The sequence below is a fragment of the Pteropus medius genome, unplaced genomic scaffold (genome assembly GCF_902729225.1).
Source record: "Pteropus medius unplaced genomic scaffold, Ma_sr-lr_union100, whole genome shotgun sequence".
In the NCBI taxonomy this organism is placed as follows: domain Eukaryota; kingdom Metazoa; phylum Chordata; class Mammalia; order Chiroptera; family Pteropodidae; genus Pteropus; species Pteropus medius.
In genome coordinates this window covers 21,763,399-21,790,211 of record NW_024352787.1, presented here as the reverse complement: position 1 = coordinate 21,790,211, position 26,813 = coordinate 21,763,399, and the positions used below count along the sequence as shown (strand labels likewise).

Genomic DNA, 26,813 nt, shown 5'->3' with positions numbered 1-26,813 from the left:
TATATTGACCATTTATATAAAGGTTGCAAGCCTGGCCCTTGGCAGTCTGGAGAGGGGAGAGAAGTGTCCAGTGGAGGGACCACCATGGGTGGTCTAGTTTCTATAGCAGAAGGACAGATAACTTGGATTTTCCATCCCAAAAAGATAGCACACAATGGCAGAGAGGCATTCCCAAAGTGGAACAATGTGTCATGATTTTAAAAAGCCTGGCTGTCCTCAAAATGACAAATTCTTGTTCCACTTACATCAAGATGCCAGGGTATGTAGAGAGGCTATGGGTCTTGGACAAAAAGACCAGGATTCAGTGAAACTCAAGCTAGATCATCATTATGGGGAATATTCTCATTCTAGAAGGTCTCTGAGCTCTTTTAACTTGTGAGGTCCCAGGAACTCATGCTCCAGGGTTTGGTATGGATGGCTGGCATTAGCGGGAAGACCTAGAAAGCACTGCAGACCCAGAGGGCACCATATTTGCTTGACACTTCTCAGCACATGCATAGTGCTTGGTCCTGGGAATGCATAGGGTGCACACATTCCCCAGCAGGCCCAGTAGTGTCTGGAACAGCTCGTAGTTTCCAGCAGGACCGTGGTGCTGGGAAGCAGCAAGGGAGGGAGTACTGAGAGCTGTGAGAAGAGAGACTCTGTTTTCAGCATGTGTGTTTCAGAAGAAGTGAGATGGGTGGGTCATCCAGTCATCTCCACAGAGATATTTGAGAGGTTTTCTTAATAAAAACTTTTAAAAGAAGGGAAAATGACACTTTCTTAACATGGTCATTAAACAGCAAGCATTTACTTGTGTGTCTAAAAGGGACACAGTGAGAAACAAAACTGAGAAAGTCCTGCCTTCATAGAAAGGAGACAGAATATAAACAAGTGTGGCACTTTTAAAGCATGGCACCACATTCTTCGACACCCCCTCTCCCCTGCCCAGGGAGAGGTGCACTCAATGCCCATCCGCCCTTGAACCTGAGCAGACATGTGACTGCTTCAGCCAATAGAGAATAGCAGAAGTGACCCCCAAGACTAGGTCATAAAAGGCCATGTTCTCTTGGAACACTTACTCTTCAGGCACTCCTCTCCAGGACATGCCTGTAAGTGTTCTGAGAAGCTCAAACCAGGTGGAAGGGCCACCTGGTGATGCTCCATTCACAGTCCCAAGTGAGCATCATCTTCCAATCATTCCGAGCAGATACTAGACACATGATTCTAGCCCCCAGCCATTGGAGTCACCTCCATTCGAAACCCAGCCAGGATGGGGCAGAAACAATTCATTCTTATTGTGCCCTGTCCAAATGCATGACCCACAGAATCCGTAAGCATAACAAAATGAGGTTGTCTCGTTAAGGTTTGGGATGTTTTATTATGCAGCAATATCCTGTATAACCAGAACAAGTAAATAGATAATGCGATGTCAGTGTTATCCAATGTGAGTGTTCTAAAGAAAAGAGAAGCAGAGTACAGGAAGTGCTGACCAAAAGAGTGGCAAATTAAGTGAATTCAACTAAATCTGTTCAGGAAGAAAAAGCCAGTGAGGAAAAAGGGCAGCGAAAGAGAGCTGAGACCCGTGCCTTGTGGTGTCTGTGGAGGTGAAGGTGCACTGTGCATGCCCTGCTTCCCTCAGGCTCACGGGTTTCTCAGAAGGCCCCTTCTCAGCGACCTGAATGTGAACATCGTGGCTCTTAAGTTCAAGCCAGCTTCTTCTTCCAACCTAATTTTCAAAAATAATTTTTTCCATAATCCTGTATTAAGGGATTTTTATGGGTACCTTTGACAAAAGGCATTTTTCTCTTACCCACTTTTTAATTTACTTTTTTGCACGTGGTATAAAATTCAAAAGATGCAAAAGTTCCAGAGCAAAGTCTCCCTCTCACTCCTGTCCCCATCCCACTCACTCACCCTCCTTGAGGCAACTCTCTTACCAATTTAGGGGTGTCTTTCCAGAATTGGTCTCAGAGTTTAGAGCCAGCCAGTAAACTTTACCTATCATTCTGCACCTTGCTTTTTTCACTTATGTCTTGGAGTTTCTCTGTATAATTACATAGACATCTTTTTTCACTCTTTAAACATTTTTTTTTTTTTTTTTTTTTTTTTTTTGCTCTGGAATAATTTTAGCTTTACGGAAAAGTTGCAAAGATAGTAGAGAGTCCCCATTATACCCTCACCCAGCTTCCCCTAATATAATATCTAACATAACTATGGCACATTTGTCAAAACTAAGAAGTTATCATTAATACAATACTATTAACTAAACCACAGAATTTATTTAAATTTCACCAATTTGTTCCAGGGCCCAACCCACGGTACCCATGACATTTAATTATCATGTTCCCTTAGTCTCTTTCAGTCTGTGACAGTTTCTCAATCTTTTTATATGTTTATGACCTTGATACTTCTGAATAATACTGGCCAAATATTTTATAGAATGTCCTTCAGTTTGGGTTTTTCTGATGTTTTCTCATGATTAAAATGGAATTATAGGTTTGGGAGAAGAATACTACAAGGTGAAGTACTCATCGCAATACATCACATTAGAGGCACACAATATCAACATGACATTAATGATGTTATTAACCTTAATCACTTAATTAAAATTGCACCTATCATGTTTGTCCCCTGTAAAGTTATTAATTTTCCCCTAATAGGCTCTATTCTTTGGAAGTGGATCACTCAGCCCAGACCACACTCAAAGGGGAAAAGAATTAAAATCCACCTCCCAGAAGGGACAGGGACCATCTACCCATATTAGTTGGAATTCTTCTATATGGGAAATTTGCCCCCGTTTAGTCATCATTTCTATTATTTCTTTACATCAGTAAGGACTCATGGGTTATAATGCAATACCATCATTATTTATTTCTGTCGCTCTGCTTTGGGTAATTAGAAGCTCTTCCTGTGTTTTTTGACATCTCCCCCTCGTTTTCATTTTCTTTCTTTTCTTTGTTTACTTTTTCATCCCTCCCCCTCCCTTTCCTCTTTTTTTCTTCTCCTTTTTAAGCACTTTTTAGTTCCAGGTACAGGATGCTTCAAGCTTATCTGATATTCCCTGCTCCAGTTCTATAATTAACCACTTTTCCAAGGAGCCCTGGTTTCTTTTATTGGAGAAAGGTATTTAGAAACCGAGATCTGGGCTCTAGGTGTGCTTGTTGCTACTAGAGTGTCTCTGTTTCAAGGTCCTCTGAGTGGACAGGGTTTGGAAATATATGTATGTATACTAACTCACGTGTATACACATGTCTATAATTCTTTCTGGACCTATCTAATTATTTGTTTAAATAAACATGAGTTCATACTGATAGCTCCTACTGTAATCCAACACAAGGTTATTTTAGCCTTTCCCCTTATTGATTTGTAACCTGGTTTTTATTATCTATAATCTATTTACTTATTTGTTCAATCCTAGTACACATATAAAATTGTTTACGAATTGCCAGCCTATACTTTGTGAGAAACAAATTTACCAAGTAGGGTTCAGTGTTTACTCACAATAGTTTTTTGCCTTTAGTCTTACAGTATCCAGTCAAAACATTTTCTGGAGTTACTTAGATCAGCTCCTTTTCTTTCCACCCGCTTCATTGAGGTTATGTCGTAAATATGTAATACATATTTATGTGCCACATCACGATGTTTCAGTCAATGGAGGACCCCACATAATGGAGACCCTAAGATTATAATGGAGCTGAAAAATTTTTATCATCCAGTGACATAGCCATCATCACTTTGCAGTACAATGCATTACTTATGTGTTTGTGGTGATTCTGATGTGAACAAATCTACTGCACTGCCAGTCACATAAAAGTATAACACATACAATTATGTATAGTACATAATATTTGATAATGATAATAAATTACTATGCTACTAGTTTATGTATTTACTATACTTTTTATCATTATTTCAGAGTGTACTCTTTCTACTTATAAAAAAATGTTTGCTATAAAATATCATACCATGTTAGGCTGGTAGCCGCTTCATACATCTCATGTTTACTGTGTCTCTTGATTGCATCATTTTCTCTTGTGTTTGATTTAATCTCGCATTGTTTTGCTCATCATGGCCACTAAGCATATAAAATCTACTTCTAAGCTTGCCAGTAAGAGACCACCTTGAATGATTGCCCTGAAAGTTAAATTAAAAGTGATTAAGGACTGTGAAAGTGAAAAATCAGTGTTAGTTATTGTTCACCAGTCAGGCATGTCCCATTCCACTATGGTTATGATCTTGAAGAGCAAGAACAAACTGATGGGAGCTGTTAAAGGATCTGCTTCATTCAAGGCAATGAGACTAACAAAAATTTGAGAAAGGCCTATATCAGACATGAAGAATCTTCTGATGACCTGAAGACCAGACATAGCATATCCCTCTCAGCACCATGATGATCATGGCCAAAGCAAAAAGTTTGTTTGTGATGTTGAAAGAAAAGGCTGGCGCCAACTACAGTGTCGAACTTACTGCTAGCTCTGGGTGGTTTAAATGATTCAAGAATCATTCTTCATTATATAGGGTGAGAGTGAATGGTGAGTCTGCAAGTGCTGGTGTGAAGGCAGCCGAAGAATTTTTGGAAATTCTAAATGAACTGATTGTGGAGGAAAATTACTTGCCAAAGCAAATTTTCTATATAGATGAAACCTCCCTATTGTGGAAATGGATGCCTAAAAGGTCCTACCCGAGGAGGACCTATGCCCAGGCTTTGCTGCAACTGAGAAAGACACTGAGACCACACTGATGCAAGAGGTTCTCCATGACTTTGAAGGATTTGCCAAGAATGAGGAGATTGCAGAAATCAACAAGGCGTGGTTGAGATGGCAAACAACTTTAACCTGGGTGTGGATGAGGATGACACTGAAGAGCTCCTAGGAGTGGTTTCTGAGGAATTGACTAATGAGGAATTCTTGGAACTAGAACAGGAATGCACAGCTGAAGAAGAGACAAGAGAAAAGGATACTGCAGAAGAAAAAGAAGAACCCCCAAGTGAAGCAGAAACTTTTGCAGACCTCAACGATCTCCTTTAAAAGTTTGAAGATACGGACTCCAACACCGAGAGGTTTCATTAAGAGAGGAATGTTCACAGTGCACTCTCTGCTCACAAATTTATGATGAAAAAAAGAAGCAAGCAAGCAAACCACCAGGGATATAATTCTGAAAAGAGTGAGACCTCCTCAGGCAGGTTCTTTGGGAGATATTACAGAAGAAGGCATTGTTATCACAGGAGATGACAGCTCTGTGTGTGTTATTGACCTTCCAGTGCGACTAGATGTGGAAGTGGAAGACGATATTGATGATCCTGACCCTGTATAGGCCTAGGCTATTGTTTGTGTATGTGTCTTAGTTTGCAACAAAAAAAAAATTATAAAAAGCAAAAACGAATTTTAATTTTACAAATAGAAAAAAGCTTATATAAGAATATAAAGAAAAAAGTTTGTACAGCTGTACAATGTGTTTGTGTTTTAAGCTAAGTGTTATTACAAGAGTTGAAAAGTTTTTAAAATTTAAAGTTTTTAAGGTAAAAAGCTTACAGTAAGCTATTTATTATTAAAGAAAGAAAAATATTTTTTATCGATTTAGTGCAACCTAAGTGTGCAGTGTTTATAAAGTCTACAGTAGTGCACAGTAATGTCCTAGGCCTTTACAATCAATCACACCACTCACTCACTGACACTCAGAGCAATTACCATGAATGCAAGCTCCATTCATGGTAGTGCCCTGTACAGTTGTACCATTTTTTATCCTTTATACTGTATCTTTTCTATGTTTAGATACACAAGTACCATTATATTACAATTGCCTACAGTATTTAGTACAGTAACAGGCTATGAATGTTTGTAGCCTAGGAGCAATATGCTACACCACATAGCCTAGGTATGTAGTAGGCTGTACTATCTAGGATGTTTACATGATGACAAAATCGCCTTTCTCAGAGTATACTCCCGTTATTAAATGACTCATGACTGTACAGTTAATTTGTCATAGTCTGCATTCCATTCTGTGATCCTATATTAGTCGATTTTTAAAATTTGCATACAGCTCACTATGTGTGGGTTTTGACAAATGCATGGAGTCATGTATATACTACCCTGGTACCATACAGAATAGTTTCATCACTCCAAAAATCCCCTTGCACATAGGGTGACTAAATGTCCCAATTTACCTGAAATGGAGGAAGGGGTCCTAGGATGCAGGACTTTCAGTTTTGAAACCAGAAAAGTCCTTAGCAAACCAGGACAAGTTGGTCGCCCTGTGAGGTCTTTGAAGTGAATTACTCTCCCCTCCAGCAATCTTCAATAAACAGCTTGTTTGATATAATTTATACAGATAAAATTCATTCATGTCAATTTAATTATATTTTTAGTAAATTTATAGGGATAAATAATTAAAATTTAATTATTAAATCCAATAATTAAATTGGATTTTATTCTATCATCTTTAAATGTTACCCCACATACCTTAGCAAACTCTAAACACCCTCTAAACACTCCTATAGCCACATTCCATAAATTTTGACGTTTTATGTTCATTTTCATTCCATTAACATTTTTCTTTGTCATTTCTTCTTTGATTCATGCATTATTTAAAAGGGTGTTGTTTACCTTCCAAATATGTGGGGATTTGATGAATTTATTTCTGTATTAAATTCCAGTTGGTCATAAACATACTTTGAATGATTTCGGTCTTAGAGCCTAACAGTGCGATGTTACAAGTGTGCTTGAAAAAGTGTGTAATCCGCTGTTATTGGCTGGAATTAACTAACTAAACATCAGCTTCAGTTGGTTGATATTGCTATTCAACTTTTCTACATCCTTGTTGATTTTATGTCTAGTTATTCCATCGATTTTTGAGGGCGTGGTATGGAAATTTCCAACTATAATTGTTGAATTGTCTATTTCTCCTTATAATTGTCAGTTTTTGTTTCATGTATTTTAGGACTCTGTTGTTAGTTGTGTATACATGTATATATTTTTTTATATTCCTAATACATTAATCTTTTAATTTATTTTAAAATGTCCCTCTTTGTTTCTGGTAATATCTTTTAAAGTCTATTTTCGTCTGATACTAATCTAACCATTGCAGCTCTTGTATGGTTACTATTTGTCTGATATATCTTTTCTCATTCTTTTATTTTTTACTCTAAATGGGGCTTTGAATCAGAAACGAGTCTCTTGTTTGTTGACAGCCTACGGTGGTTGGATCTTGTTTTTATATTCAGTCTGACAATCTTTGCCTTTCAATTGCAATGTTTAATCCATTCACACCTAATTGATTTACATATGCCATTATACTATGTGTGTATATAAATGTGTATATGTCTCTCTGTTCCTCCTTTACTGCCTTCTTTTGTGCTAAAAATTATTTTTAGTGTACCATTTAACTTCTCTCTTGATTTTTCAATGATGTTTTTAAGTTATTTTCAAACTGGTTGCTCTAGGGATTGCCATATACATCTTATCACACTCCACTTCAGGTTAGTGCTGACTTCATTCTGGTAAAACACAGCAGCTTCGCTTGCAAATAGTTCTGTTCTCCTCTTCTTTGATCTATTATTATCATATGTATCACAACCACATATGTTATAAACCCCCAAATACAGTTATAACTATTGATTTAAATAATCTTGTCATTTGAAGAAATTAAAACACATTTATAGTCTTTCATATTTACCCATATATTTATTATTTCTAGTGCTCCTTATTAGTCCCATGTTGATTTACCATTTGTTGTCATTTTCTTTCCCCCTGAAGAACTTTTTTGTATGTCTTATAAAGCAAATCTGCTAGTAATAAATTCTCTCAGGCTTTGTTTCCCCGGGAATGTATTTTAACTTAACTTTTGGAGGATGATCTTTCTGTATATAGAATTGTTAGTGGTGGGGTTGTTACTGTTGTTGCTATTTAGCAATTTGAATATACCACCCCAGTCCTCTCTCGCATTGCTTCAGAGGAAACGTTAATTGCATTGTTCTTTCCTTGGGTTATTTTTACTCTTTCTGCTTTCAAGATTTTCTCTTGTCAGTTAAGGTTAACTATGATGTGTGTAGGTGGGAATCTCTTTGAATTTATCCAATTTTGGATTCATTGAGATTCTTGGATGTGTGGATTAATGCTATTTATTAAATTTATCAAATTTGAAAGTTTCCAGCCACTATTTCTTCAAATATTGTCCGTACCTTTCTCTCTTCTTCTTCTGTGACTACCATTTCTCTATAGCAGTATGCTTGATATTGCACATAGGTCCTAAGGCTCTGTTAATTTTTCTTCAATTATTTTTCTCTCTAATCTTCAAGATTAGGTAATTGTTATGATCTATGTTTAAGTTCACTTATTCTTCCTTCTACCATCTCAAATCTACTGATAAGACCATCTACTAAATATTTCATTCAAGTTACTGTAGTTTTCAATTCCAGAATTTCCATTTTGTTCTTTGTTATATTTTTCATTGTTTTCATTGTTGTTGTTATAATTATATTTTGCATGCAGCCTTCCATTCAACCAGGGATGTGTGGAAAGCTTGATCAGTCCTCTACGGTTCTCTCTTTTCCAGGATTTCCCTAGTAAGTTTCTGTTTAGTCCACCGGTCTGCCATCTGTCCCAAGTGGGACAGCAACCTCAGGCTAGCAGAACTGTGAACTTTCCCCTTTCATCTCCTACGAAGTTTTTTGTTTTTATTTACAATGTCACTGAGCATGGGTTTTTCACCCTCCCCTCCAGATCAAGTCCAACAATTAAGCTGGTAGTTTTCCATGACATCCTCACCCTGGTAGCACTACAAGTTGGGGGTAGAGGAGGAAATGGAAGCAGCCCAGGCAAAACTCCCACTGTTCTTTCCTGAAGATATGCAGTTTTTCCATAAATAAATGCTTCTCAATTTTGTTTGTTTGTTTGTTTATTTGCTTTTTGTCAACTTCCAAAGCCCTGAAGTGATTGGTTTGGGCAATTTCGTCCTGTTTTATAGTTGCCTAACACTTTGCCAGAAATACCCAGATATGACTGAACCTTTTAGTCCTGGACACAATTTGTGACGCAGCTGCAATCAGGACTCTAACCTCCCAGCTTCAGCCCCAGTGCGTGAGTCAGTCTTCTTTAAATAAAGCTCTCTATTCAAACACAGACCTCCCTCTGCTGTTGAGGGAAGGCTCAGAATTTTTTAGGTTTGCCTACTGAGAGGTCCCAATACAGTCTAGGGAGTAATCTCCAGAGTGGGATACAAAGAACCCAGAAGATAGGATGGCACCCGTCAGTCACAAGAGTGTAGAGACTTGTATATAAAAATTAGAATGAAATTAGCCTCCACTCAGATTTAGCACACAAGTCATCACCTACCCTTGGATGGTCAATTGGATGGTCATGTATCACATGTGGAGTACACATTCCTGCAGAAGGAGTAGATATTCCTTACACAGTTGTCTTGAGGGAAGTACCCTCATGCTGTCATCCACTTTCAGCTAATCAAGAGGTGCTGTACTCTATATGGACACTATTAAGGGAAGTCAATGACTTATATTAATTAGTTTTAAACTAACCCCCAAAACATGGACAAATGGGTTAAAAAGACTCCTTCGAATAAATCACCAACTGAAAATAATACTCAAGTACAAGCAAACAACAAGATAATGGCAGAGCCAACTCTTTCTCCTCCTACTACTAGGAGGTCTTCCTAAGTTCCATTAGGAAGTAAATACAATAATACTTTAATAGGATCTGATCAGAAGTCATCCAGAAAATAATGCAAAATTAACAAGACTATGATTTGAAATGTAAATTGACAAATTCTCAGTAATGAACCTTATTCCAATTCTTTATGTAGCTTGAGATATTAGCTAATAATCATGATGTCATCATAATTGCCAAGGCATTTTAAACTCCTGTATTTCGTGTTTCTATTTTTATGTAAATTAGGTACATGATAGAGTAATATAGTAGTGCCTGTACATAATTTTCTAAGCAAATTTATATCCACCGTGGTCATTAAACTTATTACCACTAGAGGTGTAAGATAAAATCCTGCTGGTCTATGTGGTACTCTTGGGTTGAGATCCCATGTCGGTCAGTACCGTGCCACTGTGCCAGCTGGACACTCTGCCATGGGGCTGGCGAGTCCCAAACTCTCTATCACAGTCTCCAGGCAGATGTCATGCAATTTGGGGAATGAACTTGCAGGACCAGAACGCAACACAGAACCAGAAGACTGCTCCCTACAGCCTCTGACATCACTTCTTTTCCCCAACCTACTTTACGGTACCTACTTTAAGGTACCTACTTTATCAGTATATGGTACCTACTTTAAGGCACCTACTTTATCAGTGGGGATGTATAACTACAGATGGGGAAGACCTCTTATCCTTCCACATTTCCCATCAGAGAAGACATGAGAAATGTCATCTTTCACACAGTTTGATCTGTACAATGGAGCAGATCACTGGTGGACTTGTTCCATTAACCTTTAACTTTTCAGTGACCAAAGTAGGGAGGACTTGAATAGGACCAAAGACAGGACTTGTGGGCTTGGCTCTGGTCTTAACTCCACCAAATGACCCCCAAGTGGGAGGCAGAGGGTATAAATAAAATTTGCCCAAGGTTACCCCCCCAAAAAGTGGCAGTGCCAGAACTAAAACCCAGACAATCTGGCTTCTAATCCTAAACCCAACATCCTAACCCCATATACTACTATCTGTCCACTACCTGGTCACTAGTCATTGCTGGTGCTAGAACTGGTTGCCAGAGGAAAAAGCACCCTCATTTGTTTTACATAAGGTATGTTTGTTGCAGGCTTACAGATTTGGGGCTTAACATACACAAAGATGTACTCTGAAGAGTTGCCATCTAAAAAACACCCACATCCACACATATGCTTGTTGTTTTATCCATCTGTTGCCAATACTTTCAGATTCTGGGCAGACTACCTCAAGTATCTGCTTTGCTTGCCTTGCTTAAGTTTTTGACATCTCTCATTTTTTCAGAGTCCAGCCTAGGACAAAATCTTGAACATCACTGTCACCAAAAATTGCATAGCCCACATTTTCGATATTGTGGACTTCTAGCCAAATTCGTTTTCCACTGTATATTTGTGGCTTGTTTCCGGCTCATACCACTTCCACACCATGAATTAGCAAGACTGGATGGGAGGCCACCTACCCAGTCCAATACACAGAATGTTTCTGTTGTACCAGCAACTTTATGAGCAAATTGCTTACACCCTAGAGCTACAGGCTATCATTTTTGTATCTGAGTATGGCAGAAATGTACATGACTGTGGGTAAGATCAGTTACTCCCTTTTCTAGCGCCCATGGCATTCTGTGCATCAGGGTGGGGAGTGGAGGGGGATGTGTGCGGGAAGAGGGATGGGGACAGGAAGTGCACCACTTGTCTCCCGGCCCCAATGCCTGCCCGGGTGAAACCTGGACTCCATGAGTGTCAAACGGATATTTTTAGGACAGAAGACAAATCAAGGACTGTCCTCCTGGACTAGTCTCCCTTCCTCCTATAGCGCTAGGAGCAAGGCCATACCTCTCCAGCCCCAGCATCATTTTAAGGTGTGAGCCACTGTCAGGAAAATGGGAGAGAAAGCAGCATAGATCACAGGCTGGTGGACTTGGCATGTAGGGGCTGAGGGATGACAGTTGCCCCAAGTGCCCAGGGTTGCTTGGAAGCCAAAAGTTGAGGCTTCAGGAATTTTTCAGTCTGGGATAGAATGCATGGGGTGAATATGCTGGAGCACTGGTTTTCAACAAGGTGATGCGTCCCCCTAGGGTACACTTTGGAAATTTGGAAAATGTTTTTGGTCATCACAATAATAGGGGGACACTCCTTGGATGCAGAGGCCAAACTGCCATAGACTTGTCACATTTCATATGGCTTATCTAACGTTCACATAGAGGTAGAAAATCGAATCATTTGAGCAAGGAACCTAACATTATTTTGCACAGATATTACACATACACTGTATATTCTAGGAATTCAACTAAACTGAGTAGAGTGTACTGTTTTGTTGGGAAACTTAACAAAAATCACATCTCCAGCAGCCCTGTCGCAGGAGTCTGAGTGGCCCATTCAACTCACCTGTCACACTGCTTGTAGAGCTGTCCCATTCACAGCCATCCTCTCGCAGGTACAAGCATCTAATCCCGTCATCGCCACTTCCAGGGTAGTTGTGCCTGGGCCTTTACTTATTGAAATACATATGAGTTTATTATGTTGCTTTCTTTTTATTCTTTATATTTGTTAGTCTTCTGTTTTTGTTTTTTTTTAATTTCATATTAGTAGATGATGTCTTTTCATGAGAGCAAAATTTATAAAAAGAGGAAAGTGGGACTGATAAGGTTATGCTCAAGGAGCTAAATGGGTCCTTGATGCCCTAAGTTTGACCTTGATTCTGCCCTTCAGTGTCCTCACTGGTGGCCTGCAGCTGCCCCACCACTAGTGGCCCCTGGGTAGTCTTGGAGCAGGAAAGCAGCAAGATAAGATGTTGGAATGGGTACCCTGGAACAGAGGGAAAGGGAGGGTCCCATTCCAGGTAGCAGGCCACTACAGTGCCCATCACATGTGCCCAAGTGGGAAAGTCTGAGCTGAAGAGAGGTGGATTATCCAGCTTCTCCATCGATTAGGCATGTGAACCAGTCATGTGGTCATGGACGTGGGGCAAAGTAGATGCCAAGAACTCCCTTCCTGGACCAGATGGTGGTGTACCATCTCCCTGCGCAGGCCTCCAGCAGGCCACCCATGAGGGGCCACTCTGGCAGCAACCTGGAGGAATCTTGTCCTTGGTTGGGGAGAGAAGTCCCGACAGGACTCCCATTCTTCACCTGTCCTCTGAATGGAATGCCCAGCCAGAACTCCCCTTTTTATGTGTGCCTTCGAATCACACCTCTTCCAAGATGCTTTCTGCGATCATCCCAACTGAGACATCATGGCCACCATTCTCTACCCCGGTAACCCTTTTTATCTTGTCATTATCTGCCAATAGATTATAAATATATTTGTGTTTATGGACTGTCTCCCCAACTAGAAATGCCAAGAGGGCAAACATTTTGTCTGTGTGCTGCTGTACCCCTAGCTCCTAGAACAGTGATATAGCTCTTACAAGGAACCCCAGAAATATTTGTTCCTGAGTAAGCAAGAATAATATCAAAGTCAGAACTCAATCCCCTTCCTCCCCTTAGACATAGCACAATTGACTTGTCATCTATTTTTGCAAAGGTCAAACCACTCCAGTTCTCCAATAATCAAAAACTAGCATGGTATGAGTTTGGGGTCTTCAGAGGTGAAAAAAAAGGGCTCTCATAGATAGGGCAAGGAAAGTTTCTGTGAGATGGTAAATAAGTTCACGATGAGCTTGACTGGACTCCACAGCTTGCCTCTAGTCTGTGCATTCCTTCTGCTTTTTCTGTATGTCTGAGGAACTTCAAGCACAGTATGCCCACCAGGAAAATGAAACTGTTTTAAAGCACTATCTCTGACTTGACTTGAGGACTTGGTACATGTCAGATTTTACATAGACTGTGCAGAAGACAGAAATGAGCTCTTATTCTCCAAAAGCTTCTGCACTGTGATGGAGATAAAACACTACATACATCTGAGTACAAAGAGAGAGCAGTGAATGGCTTCAAGTGTTGCCAGTATAGTGTTTAACCCATTAGAGAGAAGGCAGGAAGAGGTGAAGCAGGTAGAAACAAAGAGCTCCTGGAGGTATCCTATCAGAGTGCCTTGAGACTGACCTCTAAGACCCTGGCACCTGTTGGGGAGGGAAGGCCCATAAAGCCTCTGCCCACTGGAACAGGGAAGAACTCACATTAGTGAACATGACCTTCCTTTATAAATCACTCTACAAATAACTGTAGAGGATGCAGTGTCCTGGCAAAGGAAGTCTAGTACGTGGGGGAACTCTGTAACAGAGCAAGGCAGATCCAGCAAGGAGTCTGCTTCTGGTAACTCAGGCCAGGTATGCACAAAGGGTTTATGTAACTGAGAAGGGTGTCTTTACACTCCCATATCTATTCAAATGCTCACTACTGGTCTGTGTCACTTACTTATTCGGAACAGGACCTGGGTCAGGTCTGCAAGCCTTGTTGGTCCAATACACTAAAAGAGGTTTCGTGCTCTCAGGGAGAAGACCCATCTGCTTGGTGAGGCCAGATAAATAGGAAACACTGCTCATCCCTCATCCTGACTGCTCATCCCTCATTCTGATGATAGGTGATACTCTGAAAGAAAAGCTTGCAAAAAACCCTCAATTATTTATCACGTATGTTCTCTAAAAAACACCCATCAGACAGGAGGAAACAGAGACACAGCAAATAAATTCAGATGTTTTATTCTATAAAGCACATATGCACATATTTCAAATACGGAAAATTAATTTAGGAGTGAATGCCATAACAGATCGGCTACTGACAATCATGCAGCAAGATAAGTGAAATGGATCCACTGGCCCTTGTAACCCCACAGTGCCTACAGGAGGATTGAAAAACCAGGATGCTGAATCCCTACAGACTGCCAAAGAAAATGCAATAGAAATGGCAGGTTCCTAATGATGAGAAAAATTTACAAATAGAATCAAAACTGATTCAAGTCACACAGTGAAAGGACAAAAGGAAAAAGAAAAAGAGATCAATATGATCTGGAACAACCACTGTAATAGTAAGTTGACCTTTCATTGGACCTCCAGTCCAAGATGCCTGAGGATGAGCCAGCGCTCCCATAAGGGGTCACTCCTCAATGGCAAATGGGCCCTGTCTGTGACACTCTTCCAATCCTGAGGTCCCCTATCAAGACACTACAGAGGACCAGGCCTTGTCTGTAAGTGCCTCCACAGCAACAGGTCCCCTGGACTTCCTGAGACCCAGTGGAAGTCTCTTTAGGTCCTAGACCTCTTTACCCAGGTCCATGGCCTCCGCTCTGCCTCAGCCTTCCTTTATACACCTGACTCTGGGTTTCCACAAGATCCTTGAAAATTACCTACCAGAGTAAATGCTGGATTTTAAAGTGTGTGTCCAGGCATTTTTGGTACTTTCTTTCCTCAAGCCTAGCAGTGTGCTTCTTCCCCTGGCTACAGATTCCAGCCATTCCCTAGAATTAAAACAAGGGTAATATTAGCAGCACGCTGGACTGAACAAATCAGTGAAATTGACTTTTTCAACCTATCTTTCTCCTTACTCTGCCAGTTGTAAATCTATCCATAGAATGCCACTCATTGGGATTTTATTACGTCAGTAGCAGCTTAACCTAAAATCTGTTGGTCTTAATGATATTGGTGTTTCTAAAGGCCCAACAGCTTTCTCAATTTTGTCTCCTAAGAGTCTCAAAGTCTCTGAAGAGAAAACTAAATTAACAAGTTAGCCATGCATCATGTAAGCAACTCACCTCAAACTGGATAGACAAGTATGATTACTGTGCTTGAAATATACTGAAAGGAAAAAATATATATTTACACATCCAGTTACTAAGAAGGTTATTTTAACAATCTTCAGTGAAAGCCCACAGCTGTTTTCCATTCAAGAATGCCTGGGATAAAAATAGTATTAAAATGTGACTATTCTAGGCCAATCTATAATTCTAACTTAGAACAGACTATACAGACCTGGAGTTAAGGGAAAGAAGTGCTAATAGTCATGTTCAAGATTTTACTTGCCCTTCTACTCTGCCTTTGCTTGCGAGAATGCAGAAATCATTAGTGACAATGAGCTACTAAAGCAAAAAACTTAAGAAAAACAGGAAGACAAGTAACAAGACTAGAAAATGTGAATTTTTTTTTAAATGAAGATGGATTAGAAGGAAAAAGGGGTAAAGGAATTAATCATCAAAATGTAGGAAAGGAAAATGTTGTGGGATTTCCTGATAAATAGCAAATCAGAATTGCTTTCATTCACATTTTACAGGCATCGTTTTTGTAATGGCACTGATCTACTAGTTGTCATTTTCCTCTGATAATGTTAACTGCATAGAAATTAATACGAAAAGAGGGAAGAAAAACCACTCTCTCTTCAAAGAAAATATGAAATCCTTTCACAACTTAGACCATATCATCATTCTTTCTTTCCATACTGTCATCTGCTTTCCAGAAAACAGAATAGCTAATTTTTACCCTACTCTAGAGATATTTACTTAATTTTTAAGCCCTTCTGAGTGAGGAAGCTGCTTTACTTTTATAATAGAGGGAAGGAACAACAGAGGAGAAAAAGACGTGGAACGTTTTGTGCCAACTCAATTCCATAAGACCAGGTTCCTCATCATCCATGCGGAAATGAAACTTAGATATTTACCATGGAGGTGACTTTAAAATATTTAACTTTTTACTCAAGATGAAAGCACAAGTCTGTCCTAACTAGGGTAGTAGTGAAATGTGAGTATTTTTATTTTTTCAAAGAAAAAAAAAAAGAAAACATAGAAAGATAGGTATGTTTCCCTGCAAGCAAAATGGAGAAAAAGATATTACTGTTGTTACTATGATTAGTAAGCCAGACACATAAATCCACAAAACGGATTGGTAGCTTGGGAAATGCAACACCATGTCAAAGGTGCTAACTGTTTCGAACCAAAGCAAACCTCAACGCCACCAGCAATGAAACACCCTGTGACCTTGGTAAAGACAGCACAGCCCGCTTGGATGCAAGGAGGTCAGGGATTGCCGCTGGCACTGCTCATCATCATCCCACCAAGTCCCCAGGAGAGGCTGCAGGGTTCAGGCTGCACCCAGTGCGAAGCACATGCATCACTGGACCAATTTCTAATTAGATTTTTATAAATATATACAAATCAGTTACAGGCACTTGAAATGTCTTTGGCTGGAATAACCCAACATTGCAAGATAAGGTATTCACAGAGTGTCCAGGCCCAGGCTGGCATCAGCAGGCAATGATTACAGCTTATTTCAGTCTCTCTCAGAAAACGGGCAGTTGTGGGATTAGGCATCAGCCAAAGCCACCTAGAAGAGAGTGAGACAAGCAATCCAGTCACACGGCAGAGCCCAGGTAGCTCAGTCCCACTGGCACCCTGTCTGGGGTCTGGTTCCCACCCAAGATCAGGGAGCCACATGCACGCATCTGCCCAGCCGGGGAATTAATCCCTAAGAAAAAAATCTCATCTAGGAGAGAATGAACAGAAATCTAAAAGTCTCGTGCCAGAAGCAGCCAATCTAGTGGAACCGCTGTGCTGAGATAGAGTTAACTGTTTTGAAACCTTGATCAGCATTCTGTGAGATAATTTCTCAAGCTGATGGAAGTGAAGCAGAGGCAGCTCCCCAGGGACAGCTGCTCTCCAGTGGGGATTTGAGAGCAATTCCCACAGTCCGTGCCTTTTACAGTTAAGGTCTGGGAATATGGATGGTTGAAAACCCAACACCATAATTTAGGCTGAGGGTAGACTACTTCTGATAAAATAACAGGAACTAATTTCTTTGGAGGAAAGCTGCCACCCACGATGAATGTAATAAGGACTGAGATGTTCTATACTGAGATGTTCTATACACTAGCCAAATGCTAGGCTGGACCCCATCCACAGCTCACCTTCTCAGGACAAAATTCAGGACTGCTCTGACGCAATTTGCTGGGTCTGCCCTTGATAACCGCGTAGCAAAACATTGTTATCACCATCACGAAGAGGAAGTAACTGGTGTGCATGAGATGCAAATTTATTAATGAACGGTCATCCTGGATAAAGAGAATAAACCAGAAACATCTGCTTTAAGTTACTGCAAGATTTTATGCTGGGTGTCTGGAAACAGGTTCACAACCTCCAGACTTGCCTCAACTTTAATTCTTAAACAGAAACAGTTTCCCCCTTTTGTCTTCTAAACTATTAAAGCTGGATCTCATTATGTGAAGATGTGATGTTCCCACGACCAGACCCCCTTCCTAAAGTAGTCCTATGCCCTGGCTCCTGCACTCCACATTATCTGAACAACCCCTCACCCCTGAAAAGGCCTCAAAGACCCAGAGCCTTTGACTCCCACCTCCTCTTTCTCTGACTGCCCTCAGGGTGCCATGCCTGTGTTCTTAACCCCTTGTTACTCCCCCATTCGGAAGGCCTCTGCATCACTTCTCTCCAGAGGCAGCTTCCTTCCTTCTGCCTTTTTCCTACAAGTTCCTAGATGAAAACGTCTTTGACCTCCCACATGCAATCAATCACCAGGCCCTGTCAGTTGTTGAGCAATCCCGGCCATGCTTCCATTCCTTTTCCTTTCCACATCTCCAGGCCTCACAACATCAGCCTTAGGCTCCCTCCCATTTACACACATCAGGTGGGCAGACCAAGTCTTGCTAACATACTGCTTTACAAACTCCCTACAGCTCCAGTGCAGGCAGTGATTGCCTCCTTTGAGGAGAAAGTCCAAATGCTTCAGCAAGGGACAAAGGGCTTTCTGGAACTTACCCTTAGCCCACCATCCAACCTGATCTCCACTGCTTACTTCTCTGCAGGAAAGCGAAAAGGAACAGGCAAAAGAAAAGAAATCCACCTAACATTTACTGACAGGAAGAAAAAGGCATTTATAAAAAAAATCAGTGCAATCTGTAAAAAGTGGGCTCAAGTGTAAGCAGGAAGCTAAACTAGCATGTCATCCACTACTCCAGATGACAGTGTCTTTCTCCTTAAGCAAAATTCTATTTGGTGCTCAAATCTATCCAGATTTATTTCTTCCTATTTACTTCTGCCTTTCTGAATTCCAAACTACTTACTGCTCATACTGACACTAACCAAATATTCTCCTATGAGTGTGTGCATGAGTTAAGACTGTACAAGCACCTCTTATTACCCCTGTGGGTTAGGCACACAACAGCTGCTCAAAAAATAACTGCTGAACAAAGCAGAAAACAAAGAACAGAAACAGTTTTCCCAGTCTCTATCACTCCAACTAGTCTTTCAACTCAGCTAGAAATCCAGAATGGCATGGGCTACACTAACCCAAGCATGTAAATGGGACCTACTCTCACAGCTCATGTAGACAGACAAGAGACAGACAGACACATACACACACACACATGATTTTCTCACTTACGTCTGGAACAATAACTGTAAGCTTGGGATTTAAAGCATGATAGACTTTTCCAATGGCTCCCTTATAACACCAGAAAGGGTTATAATCTTGAGCATATTTGGTGTTGGCATCTCTGGCAGTTGTGAAGATCTTGTACCAGAGCGTGGCGTTGCTGTATGTATCAGGAACACAGTGTGGTGGCTGTCTGCAGGAGAAAAGAGGAAAAGAAATGTGCTCAGTGGCCTGAGACATTTACTGCGTCTTCCCCACAGCCCCTGGCCCAACATAACCATACCACACGTGTGGAAAGGAGAAATAAGAGAGATACGTGTTTCTCTGAGATAACATACCATTTTGCTTTTAGTTCAGAGACCTGTTTTTAAATTTAATATTTTTTTTATTTAATAAACATATAAGAGTAAGAAACAGGCATTTGACATTTAGGAGTATGGGTGTTATATTTTTGTCTTCAGAATTCATCCCATGGTATATGATGTGGCCAAAGAGAGTCCTGCTCCTTTCAAGCCCATTTTCTCAAATTGTCTAAATTCTTAGTCACAACAGGAAGTTTAACATACAAACTTCTCCGTCAGATACTATAACCTGCAAATAATGTTTAACTTATCTGCTCTTGTCCTACAAACCTCCAAATGTCTAAAACGGATAAACACTGGGATGAAAATATTAAGACCAGAAATAGGCCTTATTGTTTCTTCCCAGTTTCTTACTCTTATTCTTATTGAAAAAGGATTCACCAGAGAATTTTTAAAAATAGCCTACATTTATGTATTTCATTCATTTATAGATCTTTTATCTCCTTTAGAGAAAAAGGAGAGGCAAAAAACTTAAGGGTAAAGCACTAACATTGATGACTATTCAAAAAATATGAAGCAAAAGTTTCAGAAACAGTAACTGTTTCATGGAAAATAAGGTTTGATTTATGCTCTCAATTTGAAAAATAACTCTGGATAATGGAGATGAACAAAACTTTTATCTTTCAGGAGCTTTAATTATGGGTTGTTCTGGTCACAGGATCCACTCTTCCTTATCTTTTGTGATGCGCTTCTACCAACAGGAAAGGCAGCATAAGAACAGGCAATGACAACCAACCCTGCTGAGGAACTGACTTTCTGCTATTTATATGCAGGAGTTCTACCTTAGAATTCCAAATTAAACTTAAAGAATGCCTTAGGTCCAGGTGAAGTAATGCAATGCAAGTCATCCTGAGAATTTGTTGCTGAAGCATCCCAGTCATATTCATGATAAATGGAGCTTCTCACACACATCCTTGGGCTCAGGAAACCACTTACACGGTGACGGGGAACACACCGGGGTTGGCTGTGAGGGTCATGCAGGCTGTGAACACCACCTGCTCACAGTGACCATGAAGGGCACAGTCATCCGAGCTCCAAGCTGCAGGCAGGGTAAAGGTAATGTTTATCTCCTCATGGGCTTCCCTGCCTATGGAAGAGAAATCGTTTTTTTGGTAAAGAAAGGCAAGAATCCATATAATTATTATTCTCTGGGATTTGAATGAATCCTGAAATCAAACCCACGCAGGAATCACTTATCAGTCCACAGAAACAGGACTCCTGAGGAATTTGCAGGAACAACAGCAGTTCTGAGCTGGACTCTGAGGCCTGCTCACCTGGCAGAGCCACCAAATGGCAATAGGAGAGGGGCCACTTTCAGCCAGGGCTGGGGATGCCAAACAAGGCCCCAGGCAGTGCCCCAGTTGGACAGCTCAGGGCCAGGTGAGTTATTATCACCACCGTTTTAGCATTTGCACATGACTCTTTCCATTTTCAAACTACTTTTATATGTATTACTTCACTTAAAATGTACCACTATCCCACAAACATGACCAAAAAAGTGTTACTGCTCCCCGTTTACATATGAGCAGACTGAGGATCAGAGGGTCTCACAGACTTGAGAAAGGTCATGGGACAGGTAAGTGATGAAGCTTAAACGAAAACCAAGGTATTCCAACACCACAGAGAGAGGTCTACTCACAATATGGAAAACACAGAAATCACCCTTACCTTATTTCCAAGGAAAGCGCTCTCACCTGTAACAGCCAAGAGAAGGCTGGCAGGCGCTCCCAACTTCTTTAAGGGCTTTAAAAGGCTCTTGGTAACCAATGAACCACAGAATATTCTTCCAAGGCCCAGGCCTCCAACATAAAGCTTTTCCAGCTTCCACTACTTTCTCAACTTTGTCCTGAATAACTTAGAGTCTTGTCATGGGTTTAGTACTGGTCAAAGGGCACTGCCCAATGTTTTACAGGCGTCAAGCACTTATATAGCATTTGTTTTGTGCAAAGAACTTGATAAATATTAATTCATAGTATCCTTGTCTCTTCCATAATCCCCAAATGCCAAAAGACCAGATCTTAGGCTTTTTCTAGTTCATTCCAGCACCTAGCACAGTGATGAGCTAATGGTGTGCACTCAGAAATTTGTAGACTAATAGTGATATTTGTAGTATGTATTGCAATCTCCATCATGATAAACCTGAATATATTTTTTATGCCTGTAAATATTAAGACCAGAAATACGCCTTATAGTCTCTTCCCAGTGTCTCACACTTACAGGTTTTTAATTGACAGCCTACTGTGTGCCAAGCACTATATTAAGTGAAGGTATAGTAGAAATGGTTCCTTCTTGACTGCTTAGTTCAAACTCAACAAGAGGGGAGGTGTGTGCAAAAATATAAAATAGTGTAATAAATAAAACCATACACTGCTAATACTGTCTTGTAATAGCTGTTGCCTGAGAAAGTCTGAAAGGAAAATGGCTAACACTCACATACCTGAAAGTCCAATTTGATGCCCTAAAATGGTTGAGTACAGATGAGTGACGTTGCGAGAGTATCCTCCAAATGGTTTGAGTGGGTCCAGGGTAAGCGTGATTGCAACTGAGATGTTAACGGGGCCTGAGTCCTCCAAAGCCTGTGGGGACTGGGTGGACAATCTGGCCTGCCCGCTGGTCATTGTGCTTTCCGGAGTTGTGGTGTCATTTGTGAGATGCTTTAATGTTTCATTCTCTGATACACACAAGTCTAAATCATTAAACCGCAACAGAAAAGTATTCCAATCCTTCAGGAAAATGAAACAGAGAAACAAGTGTGAGCAGTCTAAAAGTGCTGCCACTGCAGTTATATAGCCATGACCCTCAAGGTGACATCAAACCACAATGGGGACAGCACACTTCAGAGTCAATCATTTAGAACAACAGTGACAATACAGCCCTCAGCCTCTTGCATTGGCATAATAATGTGGTTTTCCAGCCACTCTTATATTCATAATCTTAAATATGAACTATTCATTAGCATGATATTAAATAAGCTGTAAGATTAAACCAACTTATTCAAGAAAATATGTGAAAAAACAAAAAGGCATATTATACTCAAAGAAAATGATTTAGCCTCAGAATTAAACTTGAAATGAAAGCTTGAACAAAAGCAGTAAGACATGAAAAGCAGTAATCCAAACTCACTTAGCAGTTGCAATTAGTTGTTTTTTAAAAATAAGGCTGCCTCAAAATAATTCCTAAAAAAGTCAATTTTATACACCTTGCTTTCTCTCTTGAGAATGTGAAACAGTAAATACCAATACTCATGGGGCTGTTTCCCCCTCGTCATGGACTTTGGATGCTACCTTAGAACAGCAACAATTTCAAAAGGGAGAGAAGATGTTTTCACGCTTCTCTTAATATACACCCTGCCTGTATTAATGATTTAAATCATAAGCAGTTTTAAAAACACATACAGCTTATTATGTCATGGTTAAACTGATACCAACATAGTAAAGTACCCAATAGGATTTATTTTAATTTTAGTAGAAACCCAAAGATGAATTCATGCTGAAACAACAACACATCTAACCTAGGGTGTTACATATATCTTTCTCCCAAGCAACATTCATCTACAGAAAGTTGTCAAATCAAGTTACACTTACAATTACACTTATACTAGCATTAATTAAATGCCATTTGAGCAATCCCCAAGCAGTCAAGCGAGTCTATTTCTATGGCATCAGTATATGCCATTTAGTAAGACTGCAACTGATGTATCAAATTACATTTCCCTAACATCTACAAACTCAGCAGACCATTCAAGAACCTCAGGGCTGAAAATGAACATTCTAGTCTCATCTCTTCATATTCCAGATATAAGGAAACCGAGGCCCTGCGCAAATTACATACTCTCCAATTCCACAATTGAAAGCAGAATCAGGATTACGTTTTCTGACTCACAGCACCAAACTTTTCCCATATACCTATGATCCTCCCTTGAAAATAAGATCACGAAATTAATATAATATTAAAATAACCAAAGTTCTGTAGCATCTGGCACTGGGGCATTGCTGTTGCTGTTCCTTTTGAACAGTCTGCCAAAGCCAGTATCAAGCCCATTTTGATTTAAGGGCTAATTTTCCAGGCTACAACTTGACCATTGGCCTTGGCTGAGTGTTCAACATGGACTCGAGCTCTTTTGAAAAAGCAATGCCAGGATGCTGTAGAGCTTTGGTTGTGACTAGCATGTTCATTTCAGCCCTAATGTGGGTATAGCCTGTTTCCACAACCTTTAAAGATTCAGGCAGGGTCGGAAAAGAGGGAAAATTAAGCCAGCCACTATGTCTGCTGGTAAGAAACTCTTGGAAAAGGTTCTAAGGTAGAAACAGCTAAAACTTGTTACTTTAACTGTGTTAGGGAGTTCACATGTGAAAGAGTCCCTCCTGCCAAGACCACCTATGATCTTGAATGCCACAGAGCACAAGACAAAGCCATGACCCCTTTTACACTGAGCAGAACTCTCTTCTCCTTCACTGTAGCAACAATGCAATTCCAATCTGTACTCCCATCCCACTCTCACCAACAAATACACACAAGAAGTGTAAGAGTCACTCAGACAATCTACTAAGAACTAATCTGTCCTGAAAGAAACCTTATCCACCAGTAAACTCATCATATCATTAATTCAGCAAAATTTCTAACATGGAAAATAAATTAATAGGTAACACTGTGATTCACCTCTATTAAATAAGAATTATTAACTTTTTATTATTTTCTGATATGTAAAGACACATCATTTCAAATCTGCATTTTGAGTGTTCGAACCATTATGTGCCTAGATTAAGGATTAAAAAAGAGCAATGCCCTAATAATTAATTTAAATTGACCAAAATGTAAATTCTAGAAGGTAAGCTCATAGATAACTGAAGTTTTCCTTGATAAAAAAAGATAAATATATTTGGAAATAAGAACCTATTCCTAATGTCATTAGGATCCCTTCTTATCCAATGAAAAAGCTATCCATACAGCTGATAAAACTCCATGATGACATGGGGCTTTAAAATAACAAATGTTTATAGGTTTCAAAAACTTCAAAGAGCTAATTTCACATGAATATAAAAGAAGCTAGATCTTGATGCAAACATTTTACAATACACTTTCCAAAATACCTGCTTCATTGCTGACACAGTCTAAGTGAAACTGGCAGCATCACTTAAATCAATATCTACCTGACTAGAAACTTCCTAAGAAAGTGAGTCACAGGGAGATGAAAGACAAAAATATCTGAATAAACACTGATCTTTCTCACTGGGATAAAAAAGTCACAACCAAAGAAAAGTGTGTGGAGAGCCCAAAGGTGTTTTCCCAGCCAGTCTTAGGAGAATTTAGAGAATATACTATACCTCTGCCATTTCCGGTGACTTAATCTCCTTGATTTTGAAGAAATAGCCCAAGGTCAGGAAAGCTATTGCCATGGCACTTACACTGATCATAAAGACCACCAAGGGAGGCCGACTGCTGATATATAGCTTCAGGTTATCCAAGGGGTTGATGTTGAACATTATTCTGATCAGCTCCACCTGAAAGAAATTAATCAGAAAGCCCATGGATTGACTTGCCAAAAGAAAACCTATGATTCTCACTTTTGTTTCCTTTCACAGTATTGGGGAGTAAAGGTGGTCACTCATTATTGAACTTGAGAAATGTTTGATCATAAATCTCCAAAACACCAGCTAGAAAAACTAAATGTTAATTGTTGTTATTTCCAAGTGATAAGATCTTGAAAGATATGTACATTTCCTTTCAGTTTAATCTTCCAATTATTCTATAATTAACAACTTGCTACTTCCATGTTACTTAAAAAAATGTTTAAGTAGGTTAGTAATGTGACACAAACACATGCCAACATGAACAAAAATAAACTGAGGATGCTCTCATTTCCTACCACTGAAAAGCTGAATTCTATCTACTGAACATTCTGTCCTACTCACTGCCATCCACATGCCCATTCCAGCACAAGGCATAGAGAAGCACTCGATAAATACTGAATTTTATCACTCCCCTGCTTAAAGCCCTCCTAAGGTTTCCGGACCTATGATAAGGTCGGTGACAGCTCCCTGTTAGGGCCCACAGGGAGGTTTCATGATCTGGAAACCTTGCCAATCCTAATGACTTACATCTCCACCAACTTCTCCTCCTCCCTCACTGGGCTCTGATCACACTGGCCTTGCTATTTTTCAGCATCAGCTTTTTGATTTCTGCCAGGTCTGCTACGACTTTGGTGGCACTGAATCTGTGGAATAGAGCTTGGGCAGTATTGCCATCCTAACAATACTGTCTCCAGTCCACGAACTTGGGATATCCTTCTATTTATTTAGGTTTTCTTTAATTCATTTCAACAACGTTTTGTAGTTTTCAAAGCATAAGTTTGCACTTCTTTTGCTAAATATATTTTATTCTTCATGGAAATGTTAAACGTGTCCTATCTGAAGGCTTTTATCTATGCTTGGAATGCTTTCCCCAATATTTCCACACATTTGCTCTTCCTTCAAATGCAGGTCTCCACTCATACATAGCTCCTCAGACAGGCCTTCCCTGACCACTCTCAGCCCCTAGTCTCCTGCTTTAGTTCCTTCACAGTTTCATGCCAGTCAAGGATACAGTTAATTTTCTACTTGTTTACTGTTTATCATCCCTCATTTGTAAACTCTGTGACAGCAGAGATTTTGCCCAGTCTTGTTCACTGTTATAAAGCCCCTAGAACAGTAGCTGGCACATAATGAGCCCTTGTATATATGAGCCGATTATACCACCACTAAAAAAGCAGTTTTAAAAAAAATCTGTTAACTTTTAACTTTGAGAAAAAGATGAATCAACAGCCCCTAAGAACTAGCAGCAACCACTTCCAATCAACCAGGCTGTTACTTATTTGTCCTCCCAAGAGTCCTTGGAGATGGAAAAAACAGCCTTTCTGCTCTCCCCAGAGGCAACTTTAGTTCTTAAATTAGCAAGTACCATTCACCACACATGTTTTGTATATTTTAAGCACATGTGTATATATAAACAGATACAATTACTGATGCTGCATTCGAAAACTTGGGGAAAATAATATATTGCATGTATCCTAGTGCTATGTTTACTCAATGTTCTGTTTCTGAGAATTATCTCTGTTGATGTATGTAAATCTAGCCCACTGCATTTACCCGCTGTACGTTGTGCAACTAGATTACAGTTGAGGTATCCTGGACTGAGGAGCTCAGCGGTTTCTTCCCCATATTTCACTCACAAAGGGCACTGCAGCAGGCATGAGAGGCTCTAGCACAACTACGTCACAGGGTAGACCCACCTGAATTTGACTTTGTCAGACCACTCTCCAAGGAAGTTGCACTTGTTAACACTCCCAGCGATGAAGGGGCTCACTTCATTTCCCAACATATGTGCCAACACTTGATATTCTAAAGCATATGGATTTGGACCAAGATAGATGTGAAATGGTATCTCATCATTATTTTAAATTGCATCTCACTGAAACCAAACTTTATCAGCCATTTAGATTTCTT

At 40.0% G+C, this 26,813-nt stretch overlaps 1 protein-coding gene across 1 annotated transcript in view; it reads right to left on the bottom strand.

Annotated features, from left to right (window-relative positions):
- Nucleotides 1–14,283: 14,283 nt before the first annotated feature.
- The window catches only part of TMEM248 (transmembrane protein 248), a 35,259-nt gene continuing 22,729 nt past the window's right edge, over nt 14,284–26,813 (bottom strand). The window contains exons 2-7 of the mRNA XM_039849590.1: nt 24,657–24,833; nt 21,770–22,055; nt 20,269–20,419; nt 18,980–19,163; nt 17,490–17,633; nt 14,284–16,909 (exon numbers count right to left, since the gene is read on the bottom strand). Coding sequence (XP_039705524.1) covers nt 16,889–16,909; nt 17,490–17,633; nt 18,980–19,163; nt 20,269–20,419; nt 21,770–22,055; nt 24,657–24,815 — 945 coding nt within the window. The 5' untranslated portion in view covers nt 24,816–24,833 and the 3' untranslated portion in view covers nt 14,284–16,888. The remainder of the gene's footprint in view (nt 16,910–17,489; nt 17,634–18,979; nt 19,164–20,268; nt 20,420–21,769; nt 22,056–24,656; nt 24,834–26,813) is intronic.